This window comes from Protopterus annectens, chromosome 5.part0, assembly GCF_019279795.1.
Source record: "Protopterus annectens isolate FY-2018-M chromosome 5.part0, PAN1.0, whole genome shotgun sequence".
Taxonomy (NCBI): domain Eukaryota; kingdom Metazoa; phylum Chordata; order Ceratodontiformes; family Protopteridae; genus Protopterus; species Protopterus annectens.
Genome location: NC_056735.1, coordinates 1,436,874,822 through 1,436,895,265, shown reverse-complemented (window position 1 = coordinate 1,436,895,265; position 20,444 = coordinate 1,436,874,822). Strand labels below are relative to the sequence as shown.

The 20,444-nt window shown below is 41.0% G+C and overlaps 1 protein-coding gene across 5 annotated transcripts in view; it reads left to right on the top strand.

Moving 5' to 3' along the window:
• The window catches only part of NALCN (sodium leak channel, non-selective), a 3,563,801-nt gene that overhangs the window by 590,904 nt on the left and 2,952,453 nt on the right, over positions 1 to 20,444 (top strand). For all 5 annotated transcript variants that reach the window (XM_044071239.1, XM_044071242.1, XM_044071240.1 and 2 more), the window contains exon 4: positions 16,256 to 16,339. In XM_044071239.1, coding sequence (XP_043927174.1) covers positions 16,256 to 16,339 — 84 coding nt within the window. The remainder of the gene's footprint in view (positions 1 to 16,255; positions 16,340 to 20,444) is intronic.

Here is a 20,444-nt window from a genome sequence, read left to right as displayed (position 1 = left end):
ATTATAACAGCATGGCGATTCTTTCTCAGGGGAAACAAATTTGAGTTTGTCATTTTAAATGAGTTAGTGGTTGAGGCAGACCTCCTACAGCAAGCTGCTTTCCTGGACCAAGGGCAGGGGTCCTCTTGTTACTTGTATCATACTTTGAAATTGTATTACTAAACTGATTTCTCAAGAGTGATTTTTGTATCTAAGCTCTTGGGATGACTCTCCACCAGAGGACTAAGTTATTACTTCTGAATGGTGGCAGATTTAGTCCTTGTCACAGGGGTGTGCACCACCCCCTTTTTGACAACCTGTCATACAACCTGATGGAAAAAAAGGTTAAACTGTTTCAGCTGAAATAAAAAAATATACTGCAAACATGGTATGGAGTTGAGGGTGTACATCATCTGCAGTATTTTCCAATTTCAACCCACAGAGGCTTTATTTTTTTGCATTTTTATATCACAAGTCACAATGGAAGATGAAGTTGGAGGGACCAGTCATCTTAAAATCCCATGTGACTAATGCAACAACGTCTTCCATCCTGACTGATAAATCTTTCAAGAAGGAGGCTGAGAGGAACTTGTCTAAATAATGCAGAGATGAGAAAGAAAGAGCATCATGTACTTAACTGACAGGAAATAAAAATAAACTATGTGAACAAGATATTGCACAATGTTTATTAAGACCAAGGCACCAATTTCATAATATAAACAGTGCTGAGAGACCAGCCTTGATAGATTTGATTATGAGTGATGATTTAATTTTAAGACCTGCAGATAAAGGTGGAGCCATTGTTCTGATGAACAGGACATTTTATTTGATGAAAATGAGAGAGTTATTGAGTGATGATGACACTTATAAGCCCATTGAAAGTATGAAGCTGGTGCAACTAAAGAAATCAGTGAATTATACTCTGCATGAGCTGCTCATGCATAGATCTATTACAAAAGATCTTTTTGACTATTTAGTTGTACACCATCCGACCAAAAGGGAGACCCTACTTGTATCGGAATGACACCCACCCCCAACAGAGTTCTGAACAGATGAAAAGAGGCCACAGATGCAGCAAGTCAGTCATGATGTCCAGACTTATACAAGTGATATTAAGTATGTATGTGACATTACTGAAGCTAACTGGAAGATTTTACATCGGATGAAACGATTAAAGAGATTGTTGGAAATAGACCACATTTTGCCTTTAAGAACAGTCGTAGTCCTAATCAAATGCTATGTTTTAAACATAAAGCACCTGTAAAGATACAGTCAAGCAGGAAGGAACCTATCCATGTCCTTGTTGTTCTACTTGTGAATATATATCATAAGAACAAGATTTGAAACACTCATTTATTAATTTTATGTTTATACCAAAGCTGTATGCTGACTGTGCTACTAAAAGTTTGGTGTACTTGGCTACATGTGACAGCTGTACATGTTTCTATGTAGGCAAGACTGTGAGACAGTTTAAAGAAGGGATATCTAAACATATCAGTGATATCCATCTGAAAGATTTTAAAATCCTGTCGAAACATATGCATGAATCAAATGGACCCAAGTTCTTTTTTAGATTATTACAAGTGGTATCTGAACAACAGAGAGGTGGTGATCATACTAATTACTTGGAACTTGCAGAAATGAAATGGATAGGAAGGTTCCAAGCACATAGATATCCTGGGTTAAACTCATACTTTCCACTGAAACCCACCCTTAGGACGGAAGCTGAAACATTAATGTTGATTGGCTGAAAGTTTTTTTAAATTTTGACATCGCTGATTAGTTTAACATCTGATGAAGAGTAAGTTTGTACCTGAAAGTGCTTATTTTCTGGTTTTATGAGTTTATTGCAAGTTTTTTAAGTCTTACTATTTTATTAAAGTTTTTATTCGAGTTAAAGCAATGTTTTATGGACTGCCTTGTTGTAACAGCACTGATTTTGGTTTCTCTCAGATTGCTGAAATCTAGTGTCACAATTATAACAGCATGGCGATTCTTTCTCAGGGGAAACAAATTTGAGTTTGTCATTTTAAATGAGTTAGTGGTTGAGGCAGACCTCCCACAGCAAGCTGCTTTCCTGGACCAAGGGCAGGGTCCTCTTGTTACTTGTATCATACTTTGAAATTGTATTACTAAACTGATTTCTCAAGAGTGATTTTTGTATCTAAGCTCTTGGGATGACTCTCCACCAGAGGACTAAGTTATTACTTCTGAATGGTGGCAGATTTAGTCCTTGTCACAGGGTGTGCACCACCCCCTTTTTGACAACCTGTCATACAACCTGATGGAAAAAAAGGTTAAACTGTTTCAGCTGAAATAAAAAAATATACTGCAAACATGGTATGGAGTTGAGGGTGTACATCATCTGCAGTATTTTCCAATTTCAACCCACAGAGGCTTTATTTTTTTGCATTTTTATATCACAAGTCACAATGGAAGATGAAGTTGGAGGGACCAGTCATCTTAAAATCCCATGTGACTAATGCAACAACGTCTTCCATCCTGACTGATAAATCTTTCAAGAAGGAGGCTGAGAGGAACTTGTCTAAATAATGCAGAGATGAGAAAGAAAGAGCATCATGTACTTAACTGACAGGATAGCTGTATAGATTTTTTTCATTTTTAGAATTTCTTTAACTCTGTCACTTATGATATGTAAAATATATTACTGTGTCTTGAAGTTTTCTGTTTGCAGTGGTTTCAATAAGGTAACAGTAGCGATGTCCATCTTGCTGTTATCTACAAGTTTGTTCGAGCCTATTGGCAAGTTAATTTACTCATAACATTTCTTCATTTTGTTTCAACTGTTTGCTATGGGAATACCCCTTCCCTATTACATGTACAGCCCAACCTATCAATCAACCTTCCAATCAAAATGAAGGAACATGCTTGAAGGCTTAGGGACTTAGTTATTTTCATAACAAAATGGAGAATTCACAGGACAAGGAAGAAACGTTTGTGTCTTGTTTAGAAAAAGTTGATCATGGAATTTCTCTGGATAGTAGCAGGTAAGTATTTTATTTTTAATTCTGGCAGGGTCAAACCAGATACTTTAGGTAACAATGGGTCCAACGCTGTTTGTAGATGAAATGATTGTTCCTGCTGTTCCGTTTGATGTTGTACTGTTGGCTTCATAGGAATAATGTGTGGTTGAGTGAAGCAAGCTGGAATACAAGCTGTAACTACTGATGTTCTTCATCTCACATTGCTGCAGTCCTTACACTTGGGTAGTCCGCTGTCCTCGGTCGGCCCGAATATCAAAGTATAAGGCTGACGTCGGTCAAGGCGCATTTGACTGACATCAGGACGTCAGGGTACAAATGCGCATGACCGACGTCATATCCTCAGTCTTTTTTGCCGCATGGTCCGATGCAGAAGCAGCGTTGCAAGTGCCGGTTGGCGTTCTGAAATTGTTCGATTTCGGAGTTTCAGACCGAGTCAAAGTTGGCTAAGTACCCGCTGGGGAATATTTTGGTTTTTCTTGCCTCAGTGGTTTACCGGATGTCAGAAAAGTGAATAATTGTATTTCTTGTGGGAAACAGATACCGCATAGAGACTACCATACTTTGTGTATTCCTTGTTTAGGGCCTGAGCACGACGTTGTTGGGTGTCGCTCTTGTGCTAGATTCAATAAGCGCACTATGAAGAGAAGATTAGATTGTGCCAGGTTAGTCTTCGGGAAGGGGTGCAATTATAAAATGCCGTCGGATGCTCCGACGCCCGCTTCTTCGAAGAAGCGCAAGGACAAAGCAGTTAAACCTAGGCTAGAGGAACCGTCAGTACCGGACGCCGGTTCTTTAGAGGTGTCGGTGGAGCCGGTGGTTCCACCGGAGGTTTCTTTGGGATCCCAGGGAGAGACTCTGTTGTTGCAGGATGTGGCCTCTCAGGAGGCAGGCCAGGCTGATGGGGCTTCTCAGGTTACTATACTCCCCTCCCTGCCTAGGGTGGTTAGGCCCTCTCCTTCTGTTTCCAAGGCTTCTCGCAGGTGCAGGCCAGGTTTAGCTTCAGTTGGTGTTACCCCTAGCTCTTCAGGAACTGTGCCCAAGAAGCATATGCTTAAAATGGCAGAAGATTTGATTACTTTGATTAGGGGTTCTTTGCCCCCTCCTGATAAGAGACCTAGGGTGGAGCCTGAGCTAGGGAGTTTTGAGCAGGCTTCAGATATTTCAGAGTCTTCGGCTGAAGACTTGCAGGAGTACTCTCCTTATTCTGATTCTGATGTGGATGATTCTACTCCTTCTGCTTCTCCTCCTGAGGATTTTTCTTTTTCAGAAACTCTTCATTCCATGAGGGAGCATTTTAAGTGGGAAGGTCAGGACTTCTCTGATTCCAGGAAAAGGCTTAGGGAATTTTTGTTTTTACCCCAGCATAGGCCTTTGGCTATACCTCCTGTTTTGGATGTAGTGGAAGATGTTTTACAGAGGCTTCTCTTAATCCTGATTCTTTGCCTCCTGCTCCTGTTAAACCGGATAGGTATTACAGGGTGCCTGAAGCTCATAAGTATCTTTTTAAGAGTCCTAGGGCAGACCCAGAAACTGTTAGCCAGGGGCCTAAAGGTGTTAAGGCTTCTGTTGTAAAGAATCCGGTTCCTACAGACAAAGAGGCCAGGGCCTTGGATAGATGGGGAAAGAAAGTTTATACTTCTTCCACTCTTGCTATGAGGGCTTTGAATTGCCAGTTTCACATGTTGAAATACCAAAACTATCTCCTTTCACAATTGAAGTCTAAGGTTGATGCTCTGGCAGAAGGTATTGATTGTAAAGAGTTGCAAGATTTAGTACATGTTTCCGAACAGGTGGGTAAGCATTCTTTGCAATGTGGTTTTGATGCTGTACAGGCCTCGTCTAGGGTGGCTGCCACTGGGTCAGTTCTTCGCAGGCACGCCTGGCTGAGGGATCAAAATTTATCAGAACATGTTAAAACAAGGATTTTAGATGCTCCTTTACAATCTGACGTGTTGTTTGGTCCTCCTGTTGAGGCAGTTTTAAAGAAAATGGAAGACAAGGCTAAGTCTATGCAGACTGTTAAAGATTTTTTGCAGGTCCAGCCTCCAAAGTTTAGTAGAAATTGGCCTACTAAGGGGTGGACGATCCTTCTTATGATTCCCAGTCTAGGGGTAGATCTAGACGTGGTAGGGGTAGAGCTCAGGGCTCTTTCAGGCCTAGAACAGGGAGTTCTCCTGCACAGTCTTCGGGTGAGGGCAGGGGTCAGTCCTTTCATAAACAGACCCAATGACCTACCTTTTCAGCTGCCAGAGCCTTCTCGTCTGGCAGCACCTTTGGGAGGAAGGTTGGCACTTTTCAAAGAAAATTGGAGTTTAATTACCCAAGACAGATGGGTATTGGATATCATACACCACGGTTACAGGTTTTATTTCCATACCTTGCCTCCTTTCAAAGGCATGCCAGACGCTCCTCCTCAACAAAGAATAGAGGCTCACAAGCAAGTTTCTCTGTTACTCCAAATAGGGGCCATACAGCCGGTCCCTATGCCAGAAGTGGGCCTAGGATTTTATTTTCGCCTGTTCCTAGTACCAAAGAAGGGGAACACGTGGAGACCAATTTTGGATTTATCTACCCTCAACACTTATCTGGACATTCCCAAGTTCAAAATGTTGACGTTACAGCAGCTTTTACCTCTGCTGGGCAAAGATCATTGGATGGTAACTTTGGATCTCAAGGAGGCTTACCTTCATGTTCCTATCAGACTAAGTTGCAGGAAGTATCTGCGTTTCGAGCTGGGACTTCTCACTATCAGTTCTCTGCATTGCCCTTTGGCTTATCTACTGCGCCCAGAGTGTTCACGAAAGTTCTGGCTCCAGTGATAGCTTTCTTCAGGCTAAAAGGAATACAGATCTATCCTTATTTGGACGACTGCCTGATTCTGGCTCAAGGAAGGGAAGAGCTTCTTCATCATTTGGAATATGTGATAGCAGTGCTAAGATGCCTGGGGTATTCTGTGAACGAAATAAAGTCCAGTCTAGTACCCTCTCAGGACATGTGCTTTCTGGGTGTGAGACTGAATACAGCATCCCAGATGGCCTTTTTAACCCCGGACAAACAAAAGAGTCTATCCCTTTACTTCCATCAGCTATCTCATCAGTCTGGACTGACTGCAAGGACAGTCCTTCAAGCCTTAGGGTTCATGGCATCTTGTATTCTGGTGCTTCCCAATGCCAAACTGCATATGAGGAAGCTGCAATGGTATCTCAAAAATGTATGGACACAGCACTGCCAGGATCTAGACACTGTCATTCAAATAATACCTTGCATTCAAAAGGAATTTTTGTGGTGGGCTCAGGAATGTCACCTAAACAAGGGACTCTCTGTGACCCGGCCAGAGGCGAGTCAGATTTTAACGACAGATGCCTCAGACAAAGCTTGGGGAGCTCATCTAAATGGAAAGTGGATACAAGACAAGTGGCCTGCCAGACTACAACATCTACATATCAACCTGAAGGAGATGTTAGCAGTCCAGTTTGCATTAATAGCTTTCAAGGATTTACTTCTTCCAGGGCAGGTGTTGATTCTAACAGACAACACAACTGTCATGTGGTACATCAACAAGCAAGGGGAACGATTCTTATCCTCTATGCAGGCAAGCAATGATTTTGTGGGAGACTGCTCTCAGTTTACAGCTCAATCTTCAGGCAAGGTTTCTGCCAGGAGCACAGAACTCCTTAGCAGATGTGTTGAGCAGACAAATTATGGATCCCCACGAGTGGAAATTGGATCCTCATGTATTTCAGAAATTGACAGTGTCATGGGGAACTCCAGACATAGATCTGTTCACTTCTCCACTAAACCATCAGCTGCCAAAGTTTTGCACAAAAAGGTTTCATCCCACAGCTTGGAAAGTGGATGCTCTTTCTTTCAATTGGAGCAATCTTCATGTGTATGCCTTTCCACCTCTGCCTCTCCTCCCAAAGGTACTTCTAAAGGTCAGACAGGACAAGCCAAGGATGATTTTAATAGCTCCAGATTGGCCTCGACAGCACTGGTACCCATTACTGAGAAGTCTGGTACGGAAGCCGCCATGGCCTTTGCCTTCGATTCCACACCTGTTGTCACAGGAGGACAGCCATTTGCTCAATGTCAAACTTCACTCTCTTCACCTAACAGCCTGGCATATTCTGTTTTGAACCATAGAGGGTCTCAACTTCCACAACAAGTTTTGAATGTGATTTTGGAAGCTAGAAGGCCTAGTACAAGGAAAGTGTACGCAGATAAATGGAAGAGATTTTTATTTTGGAGTGCAGCAAAAGATTTTGATGTTTCTGAGCCTAATTTGAGTGTGGCTCTTCAATATCTTACTGAGTTACTGGACAAAGGTTTGTCTTTCTCTTCTATTAAGGTTCATGCTGCAGCAATTTCGTCTCACTATGATTGTGACCCACCATTGTTTTCTCATCCTTTGTTCAAGCAATTTCTTAGAGGGGCAAAGAATATAAGACCCCCACGAAGAGCTCCTACTCCTGCTTGGGATCTCAATTTTGTGTTGGAGAAACTCACTCTACAACCTTTTGAGCCTGCAGCTACTTCTGCGTTGAAATATTTATCATGGAAGACTGCTTTTTTGTTGGCAATTACCTCTGCAAGAAGGGTTTCTGAATTGCAGGCTCTTATGGCGGTTGAGCCTTTCTTAATTTTCCATAAGGATAGGGTATCTTTACGTACTAATCCTTCCTTTATGCCTAAAGTGGTTTCTAGTGTGGCTTTAAACCAAACTATTCATTTGCCTACTTTTTATGCAAATCCCCAAAATAAAGGGGAAAAGATTTTGCACACTTTAGATGTACACAGGCAGTTGCGATATTATTTGGACAGAACTAAAGGGTTCAGGCAGTCTCAGCAGTTGTTTATTTCTTTTGCTTTGAGTTCTCAGGGCAAGCCTGTGTCAAAACAAACTATTTCTAAGTGGATTGGGTTTTGCATTGCTTTCTGTTATTCCCATCATGGCAAGGAGATTCCAGCTGGGATTAGGCCTCATTCCACTAGGGCTACTGCCACTTCGACAGCTTTTTTGAGGGGGGTGGCAACCAAGGATATTTTGGAGGCAGCTACTTGGAGTTCTGTGCATACTTTCTCTAGGCATTATCACCTACCACTTTACTCTAAATCTAGGGCTGGTTTTGCCACTGCTGTTTTGCAGGGCATTTTGGCAGCTCCTGCTTCCTTATAGTTTGGCCATCCTCCCATACCTCTGCTTTGGGATTCTACCCAAGTGTAAGGACTGCAGCAATGTGAGATGAAGAACATAGTACAGTTTTGTAGCTACCATAAATGTAGATGTTCGAAGATCCACATTGCTGCAGTCCAATTTACCCTCCCTCCTTCCCCTCTGTTGTTAGAGGTGGTTGTGTGGGTTGAGTTGTACATATTGTGTGTATAGTGTATATTTTGTACATATAATTAGGGCAAGGGGGCTTGGATGTTTGTTTGCTGCCTTTTGGTTTTGACCTTTATTTTTAGGGTCTTCTGACATCTGGGGCAAGAAAAGACTGAGGATATGACGTCGGTCATGCGCATTTGTACCCTGACGTCCTGATGTCAGTCAAATGCGCCTTGACCGACGTCAGCCTTATACTTTGATATTCGGGTCGACCGAGGACAGCGGACTACCCAAGTGTAAGGACTGCAGCAATGTGGATCTTCGAACATCTACATTTATGGTAGGTACAAAACTGTACTTTTCTGTGCAGTGTAGCCATTATTATGATTTTGTTCAGTCCAGCCCAGATGCTTCAAGTAGGCATGGGGTTCGGGGCTGTTTGTGGATGAAATTTGTCCTTACTGTTTGCTGTTGTAATTATGTCTTTACAGGACTAATGCATTATTTTGGATGAAGTAATATGGAATATACAAGCTGTGATTACTGTTTTTGTGGGGAAAAAGTACATTTATGTAAGCATTGTTTTTATTTATTTATTGTTTAAACCTGGCATAGTCAGTCCAGATACTGTAGATAGAAATATGTACTGCAGCTGTCTGTAGATGAAATTAGCCCTGCTGCTTGCTGTTGTAATTATTACTTTGTAGGACTAATGCACATTTTTTAAAGCAACTGTTGACAAGACCCCCAATCTTGACTCATGACGCCCACTCTGCCTATCTGGACTTACTTGAATCCATCAAGAGTCAACCCTCTTCTCTGATCCTGGCTGACTTTAACTACCCAACCATAGAGTGGAAGACCTGTTCTAGCCCAAACATGAATGCCCAGAGATTCCTCAACTTCGTCAATGCCAATGCATTGGATCAACTGTTCGACAACCCCTACCAGAGGTGAAAATATCCTGGACCTAGTCCTAACCAACATGAGTAACCACTGTAGCACTCCTGCAGTGTCATCTTCCTTGTTAAGATCCAACTATAAAACTATCACTTTTCAAGTCACTATTTCCCCTGTCCTAACCCTTGTCAGGGTCAAATGAAAAACTTTTCCAAAGCTGGCAACAGTCTCCTCAGAATAGGTATAAGCAGCTTCACAGCCACTGTCCCTTCAGGTGGAACTAGCACTAATGTCCAAGACTACAACAAAAAACTATACAATCACCTACATAGCTGTATGAACTTAGCAATACCTGATAGGACCAAATCATCTTCCTCAAGGAAGAGTAAACCTGTCTGGTGGACAGCAACAATAAACAAACTATAATAGAAGGAAAAAATGCTATCCAGGGCCAAGAAGGAGCAGATGCCAAGTTGCAAGCGATCTTTCCTTTGTCTGAACAAGCAAATAAGGTCACTGGTGAAATCTTGTAAGGCTAACTTCGAGTCCAAATTAGACACATCCACCAATGGCAATCACAAGGCCTTTTTCACATATGTCCACAGTCTCAAAGGCAACACCCCAAATCTGCTTTGAACTGGTGGTCAATAACACCACATACACAAATGCCATAGATATAATCAACCTGCTGGCAGACAGGTTCAGTGAAAACTTCACCCCCCTGTACCCCCCATCATTAAGCCAGGAAATCCCCAGCACCTGCCCCCCTCCCCTCATCACCAGTGAGCAGGTCCTTAATGACCTCTCAAAGGCACAAAATACAGCCTCTATGGAACCCAATAACATCCCTGGCTGTATCCTACATGAACTTGGGCATGAGCTCTCAGCTCCATTAGACACCCTATTCAACCAAAGCCTGAGCCCTGGCTTCATCCCAGCTGAATGGAGGACAGCCACTGTCATCCCTCTACACAAAGGTGGAGTGTCCACTGACCCAGGCAATTATAGGCCCATCAGCCTAACTAACCTGATCTGCAAGGCCATGGAACGCATTATCATGGACCTTATAACAATGACATTGGCAACCTCCAAACACTTAATCCCACACAGTTTGGTTTTGTTAAAGGGAGATCCTGCCTGTTAAACTTTGTCACCTTCTTCAAAACAGTCACCAAAGCCATGGGCGAGGGGAAGATGGTGCACACCACCTGCCTTGACCCAGTCAAAGCCTTTGACACTATTCCCCACTCAGGCATAATAGATAAACTCTCCCAGCTAGGCATCAACCCGTATGTTACCAGATGGGTAGCTAACTGGTTCACTGATAGAATCCACTCAGTCAAAGTAGGAGAAGCCACCTCTAGTATTAGACCCATAACGAGCGGTGTACCCCAAGGATTAGTCTTGGGGCCTCTACTGTTTGGGATATACTTTCCTGAAGTGCAAGCTAAAACCAGTGGTCTGTGGCTGACCAAGTTTGCAGATGACTGCAAGCTGGGAGCTGTCTTAAATTCCCCTAGTGATGTGAACATCCTCCAAGAGGCCTTTACCCAAACTAATGACTGGTGCCAGAAGCATGGCCTCAAACTGAATGCAAAGAAATGCATCATTATCCTCTTTGGAGAAAATGTCATCCCCACTAATTATCGCATTAATAACAACATACCAAGCATGCAATCAGGCATGAGGGACTTGGGCAACCTGACTTTTGACGTCTACGTTGCCTCCATTGTACGGAAGGCTTTCTACATGGCCCACTTCATAAATAAGGGTATTTAATCCATTTACAAGGAGTTCATAACATCCATGTATTCCTCCCTTATCAGACCCATTATCAAGTACAATGCCCCCTTCAGCATGTACCTTGCAAGCACATGCAGCAGTTGGAGAGACCACAGAGGTTCCTGACCAGGAAAATTCAGGTTCTCAAACATCTATCCTATACAGATAGGCTAAAAGCCCTGTCCCTCTGCTCAGTCTCATACAGACTGCTCAGAGGGTGACCTGTGTCTGGCATACAAGGCCATTTCAGACCCAACCTTGATGGAGTTGCTGCATATCCGTAAGACAAACTCCACTTGCACAACCCACACACAAGGCCTTAACCTGGTCTATGACATTAATAGAACTTGTTGGCGGGATAGATTTGTGTCCCAAATTCTCCCCTGTCTGTGGAATACACTCCCTGTCCATGTCAAGCAGAGTACCACTCTAGCCTTCTTTAAGATGAACCTGGACAACTGGATGGGAAACAGAAAATACACCCCTGTGATCCCACCTGTGTCCCTGCTGGACAGGGGAAACAGGTGCTGACTTTGAGGGAACATGGACCAAATTCTTGGCTAGGCTTATAAGCAGGCCAATAGCCTAGTATCATCCTATGCACCTATGGAATTCATGTTGTTGCTACTATTTGTATGGGGATTTGGGGTTGGTATAATGGGTAAAATGTCTTCCCTGAAAGACAGAAAGTAAAAATGTTGATTCTCACCTTTGGAAAAAGAATGCTAAGCTCAAATAGCTCACAAAGCATTTAACCTAGTATTCATCTATGAGACAAAATACATTAATGCTACCAATTTTTTGTTTTGTTTATCCTGTCAGGATGAAACCAAATACTGTGTGGAGGCAATGGGTACATGACTGTCTGTGGATGAAATGATTTGCCATACTGTCTGCTGTTCTAATTCTAACTTTGCAGGACTAGCGTGCAATTGGGTGAAACACGCTGAAGTACCAGCTGTTATTACAGTTCCTGTGAAACAAAAATACATGAATGTAATTATTTTTATTCTAGCAGGGTCAACAAATAACTAAAAATAGTTATTTTTTTATGCTGTCAGGGCCAAACCAGATACTGTGAGTAGGCAATGGATATGGGGACTGTCTGTGAAAAAAATGATTGGCCTTGCTGATTGCAGTTGTAATTCTGGATTTTTGCAAGATTAATATGCATTTTTGAAACAAGCAGGAGTACATGCTGCAATTACTGTTATGTGAAAGAAAAGTACATTAATGAATTTTTTACTCTGTCATGGTCAAACCAGATATTTTAGGCAGGTTATGGTTATAGGGGGGCTGTTTGTGAATGAAATTATTGGCCTTGCTGTTTTTGTACTTTTGGCTTTGCAGGACTAAAGTGTATTTAGGAATTAATGATTTTTTTTACTCTGTCATGGTCAAACCAAATATATTAGGTAGGTTATGGTTATAGGGGCTGTTTGTGAATTAAATTATTGGCCTTGCTGTTTTGTTTTTGTACTTTTGGCTTTGCAGGGCTAAAGTGTATTTAGGAGAAGTAAGATGGAATACAAGCTGTGATGATTGTGTGAAAAAAATACATTAATACAACCATTATTTCTTTTTCTTTAACATGACGGTGTCAGACCAGATTCAAAAAAAAAAAAAAAAGTCAACGGATATGGGGGCTGTCTGTGGAGGAAATGGCTGGCCCCTGGTATTTGCTGTTGTAATTCTAACTTTGCAGGACTGAAGTTTATTTCTCTACACTACTACAGCTACTGCAAAATGGTACAACAGAATGTATGTTGCTTTATTTTCACATGTGCTTTCAGAGTATGTTAAGGTGATCTTTTAACAGACCTTGACACACAGTGTTCCTCTCCAAAGCTAGTATACTTTGCAGACTGCCCCCCCGTTCTGAAAATTTCTGGATCTGCCACTGCTGAATTACAGCAGCTAGTTTAAATTCCCTACATGTTTTCTACGAACTGCAGGTCAAGAAAATAAGATCCAGAGCTGCCCTAAGAAGGGGAATATATTACCTCAAACAAGTTCACAACTGTGAAGGCAATGATGCTTTAGTTATCTACTGTTAAGGTAAGGGTATCACACACCTGTTCTGTCCATGTGCCGTTCACTTATAACTTGTAGTCAGTCACTTGAGCTGGCTAGAGGCAGGACTGGGACAGGCAGTTCTGTCATCAAGAATATTATGGATCGGTTTCTGAACCTGGCACATGGTTGCTGTTATATTACTAATGTTTGCTGCCTGCATATTGCTGGTTGGTGGTGATCCGTCAAAAGCTGATATGAATTAATCCGAAGGGGAGACTTAAATGTGCCTTTTAATGTATCAAAATAGCTTCAGCCTGCACTGAATGCTAAAGCAGAGTTACTTCCTTCTTGCTTTTGCAGCCCCTTGTGCCTAATCCTTCACTATGGAAATTGAGATAAGACTAGTCAGGCAAATAGGTCTGTAGTTCCCAGGATCAGTGGAAGCACCACCTTTGTGCAAGGCAATAACAGTGGCTGTTTTCCATTTAGCTGGGATGAAGCTGGTGCTTAGACTATGATTGAAAAGAGAACCCAGTGGTGTTCCTAATTCTTGTTGGAGCCCATGTAGGATGCAGCCTGGGATGTTTTCAGGTCCCATAGATGCTGCATTTTGGCTTTGAGAGGGCATTTATAACCTGTTCTTTAGAGATACAAGGTAGGGGACAAGTGGTATGGATATCATGGGGACAGGGGAGTGAAGTTTTCACAGCACCTGTCAGCCAACAGGTTAGCTGTGTCCACAGGCTCAGTATATTTAGTATCATTAACTAACTACCAGTTCAGCACATATCTGGGACTTTTCCTTTAGGTTACAGATGTAACTAAAGGATGCCTTATGGTTGTCCTTAGTTGAGGAAGCTAATATGGATTTGTAGTTTCCCTTGGAGGACTTCAGAAGAAGTCTTATTTGGTTGTTTAAGATGAGGAGGGAGTGTTTTCAATTTAGGGCTTTCTTCCTTTTCTTTCTCTTATTGTAAACCCTGTTAATGGGAGTTGTCCACCAGGCTGGTTTGCTCTTCCTTGAGGAGCTTGTTTTGGTCAAGTCAATGCAGTTATACAGGTGTTTGTATAAAGCGTTGATGTAGAACTCGGCATAGTTGCCAGTTCCATCTGAGGGGAGAGGTGCAGTAAAGCTATTTATACCATTCCGTAAGAGGTTATAATCTGCTTTGGAGAAGTGTTTTGGATTAGTTGCTGTTGAGGGGGGGTCAGGTGTGATAGTTACTTCAAATGACACTGATCTGTGGTCAGATCTCACCAGGGAAGATCTCACATTGGGGATGCTACAGTGGTCCCCCATATTGGTAAGCAGCAGATCCAGGATGTTGGCACCTGTTGTTGGGATGACAACCAGCTGGTCCAGGGCATTGTAGTTAACTAAATCAAGGAACCTTTGGGGAAAGTGAGTTTGAGCACGAGTAATTTACCCAGTCAATAGATGGGTAGTTAAAGTCACCCAAATCCATGGTGTTCAGATGTATCTTGATAGACTCAAGTAGATCCAAATAGGCAGAATGGGTGTCCTGATTCATGGAGGGAGTCCTGTAGCTGGCAATGACTTGAATAGGTGCCCTGCCAACAGTTAATTGCACCTGAAATATCTCCAGGGAATCATAATGTTTAATCTGGAGGTGTATTTATCTTTAATGAATATTGATACACTGCCTCCTTTAGTTTTCATTCCTTCAGTTTGTGGTCTGAATATGTGGAAGGAGGTGTAACCCAGTATGGCTGGGGTGCTCTCCACAGCCTTGAACCAAGTCTCTGTGACTGCACAAATGTCTGCGTCTTCCAAGGTGAAGACTGCTTCCAGTGAGTGCAGTTTCATGTTACGACTCCTAGTTCTTAGCTTACTGTATTTTTGATTTATGCTTCTTGTGTTAAAGAGTTACATACAGAAAGATAATGTTTCTGTTTTAAAAGGGGTCCAGGACCCCCTCCCCCAAATGCCCCGAATTAACTATATTTTCTCAGAGTTGCATACTCTTAAACAATAAGTACATGACCCTTCCTGAGGTTATGCAATGTCTAAGCCAGAATAAACAATGAGATATTGGCTTTCATCCTTATTTCACCTATCAGAAAGCCAACATTTTGCACATCAGCTTTCTGGATGCATCTCATTTAGTGCTGGTTATGAAGTGCATTTTCAAATAACTGAACTACCATAAACATTTAGAAGTATTGGGTTTTAACAGTGAATTATTTTGGTCCCATCATAGGAGTTTCCACCTAAATGAAACATATTATGTGAGTTATTTATATGTTTATGTTTAAGTATATTCACAAACAGATACATAGATATGCACATGGAGAGTATTTACACATGTAAACAGCTAACTAGTTGAATAAGCTCCATCAGCTGTTTCTTTTGTGTCTAGGTATTTATTCTATAATGGAAAATAACACAGCTATAAGCATGTAATAGCTTTGCTTGTTGATGCAAAGTGCCCTGTTCTCAGGAGATATATTGCCTTTATGTAAAATAATGTTGCTTTTTCTGTGCTCTTGGGCTTTGAAGCAAAATTCTACAACCATTTGTCTTGCAGTCAAGTAAAATGATTGTATGTGTTTGTAATGGGGACTATTATCACATACAAACACATCCTCATTAGATCTGTAATTAAAGAGGTTATCGCTTGCAGTATATATTTCATAAGAATACTGCAGTGCTTCATGAAGGTTTATTGTTTCAGAAATATATACTCTGCCCGTTAACTGATTGTTTAATGACAACATGGGTTAAGGACTCATAGTTTGCTTCAGGCATTCTGCTCAATCAATCTGCCAACCACCGTAAGCCATGAAATATTAGCAATCATTTCTAAAGACACACATGGGGATATACTTTATGCCTAAGTGTGAATTTTTATTTTGAAGAAATCTGAGTGGTTGAAGAGGAGAGAAGAAGAAATTCATGCATATTTTCAAATGCTTGAAATAAAAATCTATTTGAAACAGTTAACAATGTATATTTTCCTGCAAAATGTTAGCAAATGTAATAAGAAATGAAATAATCAGTTGCATGCAATAACCTATGTAACAATATGAAAAAATAGCATCAGAAATGATACCTATGTTATGCTGTTTTCAAATGACAATCTATATATTTGGCTGACTGACTAAAATGATTTAGAGTGCATGGCATTTTACACAGTTTTGAGCTTTTCATTTGACAAGGTTATGTGTTGCATATATTAATATGGCAATGATTACATACCTTTTTAAACATGTTTATTTCCTGCAGGGTGACAACTCCTATGTGAAAGACCGTTGGTGCGTTTTTGATGGATTCATGGTATTCTGCTTCTGGGTGTCCTTAGTATTACAGGTACCTAACATACTTTAAACATTAAGTTCTGGATAGACCAGAATTCACTTATCCCATCTGCTTATTTCTGTTCTTTAAATTATGTATTTATATGCAAGGCAAGCTTTAATATGTGCTATATATATCAATGTCAGAGTTGCACCAAATATAACCTGGAAGTAATTGCTCCTCCAGGCTACTCATATCAATTCATTCAGACAAGATTTGCTTAACTTAAAGTTTACAGCACGAATGTAGAAGGTGAATGCTTGCTGGAATTGATTTGTTTGTTGGGCTGATGCTGATGAAGATGATTGTAACATTACTGAAAGGTAAGTCCTAATGTGCAGCATCACTGTCAAAGTTTAAACATGCTAGTGGTTGTGATGTTATGTCCATGTACTGACTGCTATATATTTTTTATGTTCTGCAAAGGTAAACACATTACTATTACAATATTAGTGGCTAGATACCATTTAGAATTATCTTCATTGCATTGTTGAATCCAATGCAATGGGGCAGATCTCTACTTCTCAAATGGTACTAGGTTAGGTGATATACAACTACCCAAAAATGTATTCACAATAATTCACTGCACCAGTAAAATGAAGGTAATAATGCTTGTATATATGTATATATGTTTGTGTGCATGTATATCTATAAACACATTCAAGAGTATGCGTGTGTGTGTGTGTGTGTGTGTGTGTGTGTGTGTGTGTGTGTACTTGTATGTGTATTGTCACAGGCATCAAACCCCTTCTATCCATTCCATATATAAGGTCAGAGAGTCACATCAACACTGACTATCACCAGCACCATAGTTCACATCACTGGTGGCTAGCCCTCCTGCACTTGTTCTTCCTTAATACATGTACACACACACACACACACACACACACACACACACACACACACACACACACACACACACACACACACACATGTACATCCACATGCGCACACATGCATGCAATCACATCTGTGACCAGTTTGGAATCTCCAATCCACCTACTGAATTTCTTTTGAATGTGAAAGGAAACTGGACTTCCTGTTGTGAGGTGATAATACTCACTGTTTCCCTTATTAAAAGAAAATGGAGCAAGTCATGAAGCATGTGACACTTGTGTCCTAGCCCAGCAATCAAGGAGCCTCAATCCTCACCACTAACACCAGTGAGGGGCATCTCATATAGGAGGAAAGGATAACAAATACATACAGTAAAGTGCAATTTCCCTTAAGAGCACACAGGGATCACAGTCAGTCCGGGGCTGGTCACTCCCTTGCTCTCCAGGTCCCCAAGAAAACTCTCCACTGGCACACCTATAGGGTCCAGATCTCAGCCTAGTGGGCAAACTAAAACCTCCAGCACCCTCTCTGTCCAACCAGTGCTTTGTGTCCCTGCCCAAGTAACACACACACACACACACACACACACACACACACACACACACACACACACACACACACACACACACACATTGAGAAGAGTTTAAGCAACCACACAGACACTCCTGGGGAAGGCTGGCACAGGTTCTCCAGCTGTGCCCCTTTTTCCCAGATTATACGCTAGTACCAGCTGCCACCACCCACTAATATTTATCAGCTACTCAAAAGCCCTTAAAAGGGTGTCCAATTATTACTGTGCAATATTATTATCCAATTGGTAGTATAGCCCAGGGCTAAAGCTATTGAAGCGGCTTTGTACAATTTCACCAAAGGCATGCAAGTACTCTATAGAGCTTAAATTATCTCTACAAAAACAGCCACAGTTGAAAGGGTTTAAAATATTTAATAACAAATAGTCAAAACACAAGACAATACTTTTTACTACACAGTGCTAGTCAAGAGTTCAGGGATTACAAAGAAATAATTCAGTAGTACAGTTCTGACATCACAGAAAAAACGTTGTTGTTATATCTTTCGGCTTTTCTCAGTTAGGGGTCGCCACAGCGGAACTCCGGTCCACTAATGATTGGCAGTAGATTTTTACATACCGACTTACCAGGCCTGACGCACAACCTGCAACGAAGGTACACCCATTCACATATGTCTCCACACAGAAGAGGCTTTAGCTGAGAATCGAACAGGACAACGTCTTACTGTGAGACGACAACACTACCGCAGCACCACCACCGCAGCCTCTCATCACAGAAAAAACAGTCTAATATTTCTAGTTTCTAGCTATTTCTAAGAGAAATCACAAGTCTAAGATAAACTTACATATAGAGTAAGACAGTGCTGGTGAGTTGGATGGTCAAGACAAAAATGCTTAATGCTCTCTGATTCTCTCTGTTTTTAAAATCGCATTCCTGTTTCACATTACATCATTCTTCACACTTCCCTGGGTTCCCAGGCTAACAGAAACTACATTTACAGCCTTCACCTCTGGGCAGAAACTAGAGCAATAAAGGGCATTTATGCATGCAAATTCTGGCCATTAACTCTGGTCTTAAAACAATAGGCCGGATGCCTCACATTCTATCTGGCTAGGCTGGCAGCCTTCATCTATCTTCACCCAATCTTCACAAAGCATATAAAAGTTATTTTATTCCAGGCAACTTTCATTCATAGAAAACAGATGTTGTTTTGCTTCCCAGCTTTTACAGCATTATGTATTCCTTTATTTATTTATATAATTAATTGAAAAAAAAACATCAAGTTACATGACCATCGAAGAACCAGGAAGACTATTCACTCTAATGAAAGCTTATCCCAAAATTAGTAAAGACACCATTTCCATAATTAATGATCAAAAGTCTACTAGCATGCATTTCATAAGACCAAAAGTAACAATACATTAACAGACAGGTTAAGGCAAAATTATGATTAAATGCATGTATAAAAAGACATCCGTTTTACACAACTAAACAGAATAAGTACTGAAAACAAATTTCATCAATTTATTATACTGATTAGGAAAAAAGTCAATATTTAATATATTTGTATTTTTGTAAAGGAGATAGAGATGTATTGGCATAAAGTGGTAATGCTTATGTGACCTAGAAGCAATACTATGTGGTTCTAAAAACTCAACAACTCTTTGTGTAATAGCTAAATGTATACTCAGCACCACCTGAGCATCTAACACCAACACAAAATATATAAAGAATAATAGTATCAACCCCTTAAAATAAATGTTAAGTTAATTAACTAAATCTGGGAAAATTAGGCTAGACAAATTGATAATCCAATTATGTTTCTTCAAATCCTAAAGAAAATGTTTGTATCCCAAATGCATATTGCCCACTATCCTGTCTATCCTACTGAAAGAAAATGTAGCTGAAGGATAGGAGGAGAAATGTTTAAACAGAAGACTATTATTTCCTTTTTGCATCTTGTATATCACTTTGATGCATAGCTAGTGATTGCTTTCAGTGCAATAAAAAAGTATTTGCCCCCTTCCTGATTTCTTATGTCTTTGCATGTTTGTCACACTTAAATGTTTCGGATCATCAAACAAATTTAAATATTAGACAAAGATAACCCGAGTTGCCAGCCCTGACGTACAACCTTCAACAAAGGTACGCCCATTCACACATGTCTCCACACAGAAGACGCTCTAGCTGAGAATCGAACAGGACAACGTCTTACTGTGAGGCAACAACGCTACCACAACAACACCACCGCAGTTATTAAATCATGAAGTAACTGTGGTTAATCACATTTTTGGGAAAGCTGAGTTCAATTTCACTAGCCACAGCCAAGCCTGATTACTGCCAGACCTGTTGAATCAAGAGATCACTTAAATAGAAACCTATCAGACAAAGTGAAGTAGGCCAAAAATCTCAAAAAGGAAGACATCATGCCGCGATCTAAAGAAATTCAGAAACAGATGAGAAACAAAGTAATTGATATCTATCAGTCTGGAAAAGGTTACAAAGCCATTTCTAAAGCTTTGGTACTCCAGTGAACTACGTTGACAGCCATTATCCACAAATGGAGAAAACATGGAACAGTGGTGAACCTTCCCATGAGTGACTGGCCTATAAAAATTACCCCAAGAGTGCAGAGACGACTCATCCAAGAGGTCACAAAAGAACCCAGAACAACATCTAGAGAACTGCTGGCCTCACTTGCCTCAGTTAAGGTCAGTGTTCATGACTCAATCATAAGAAAGAGACTGGAA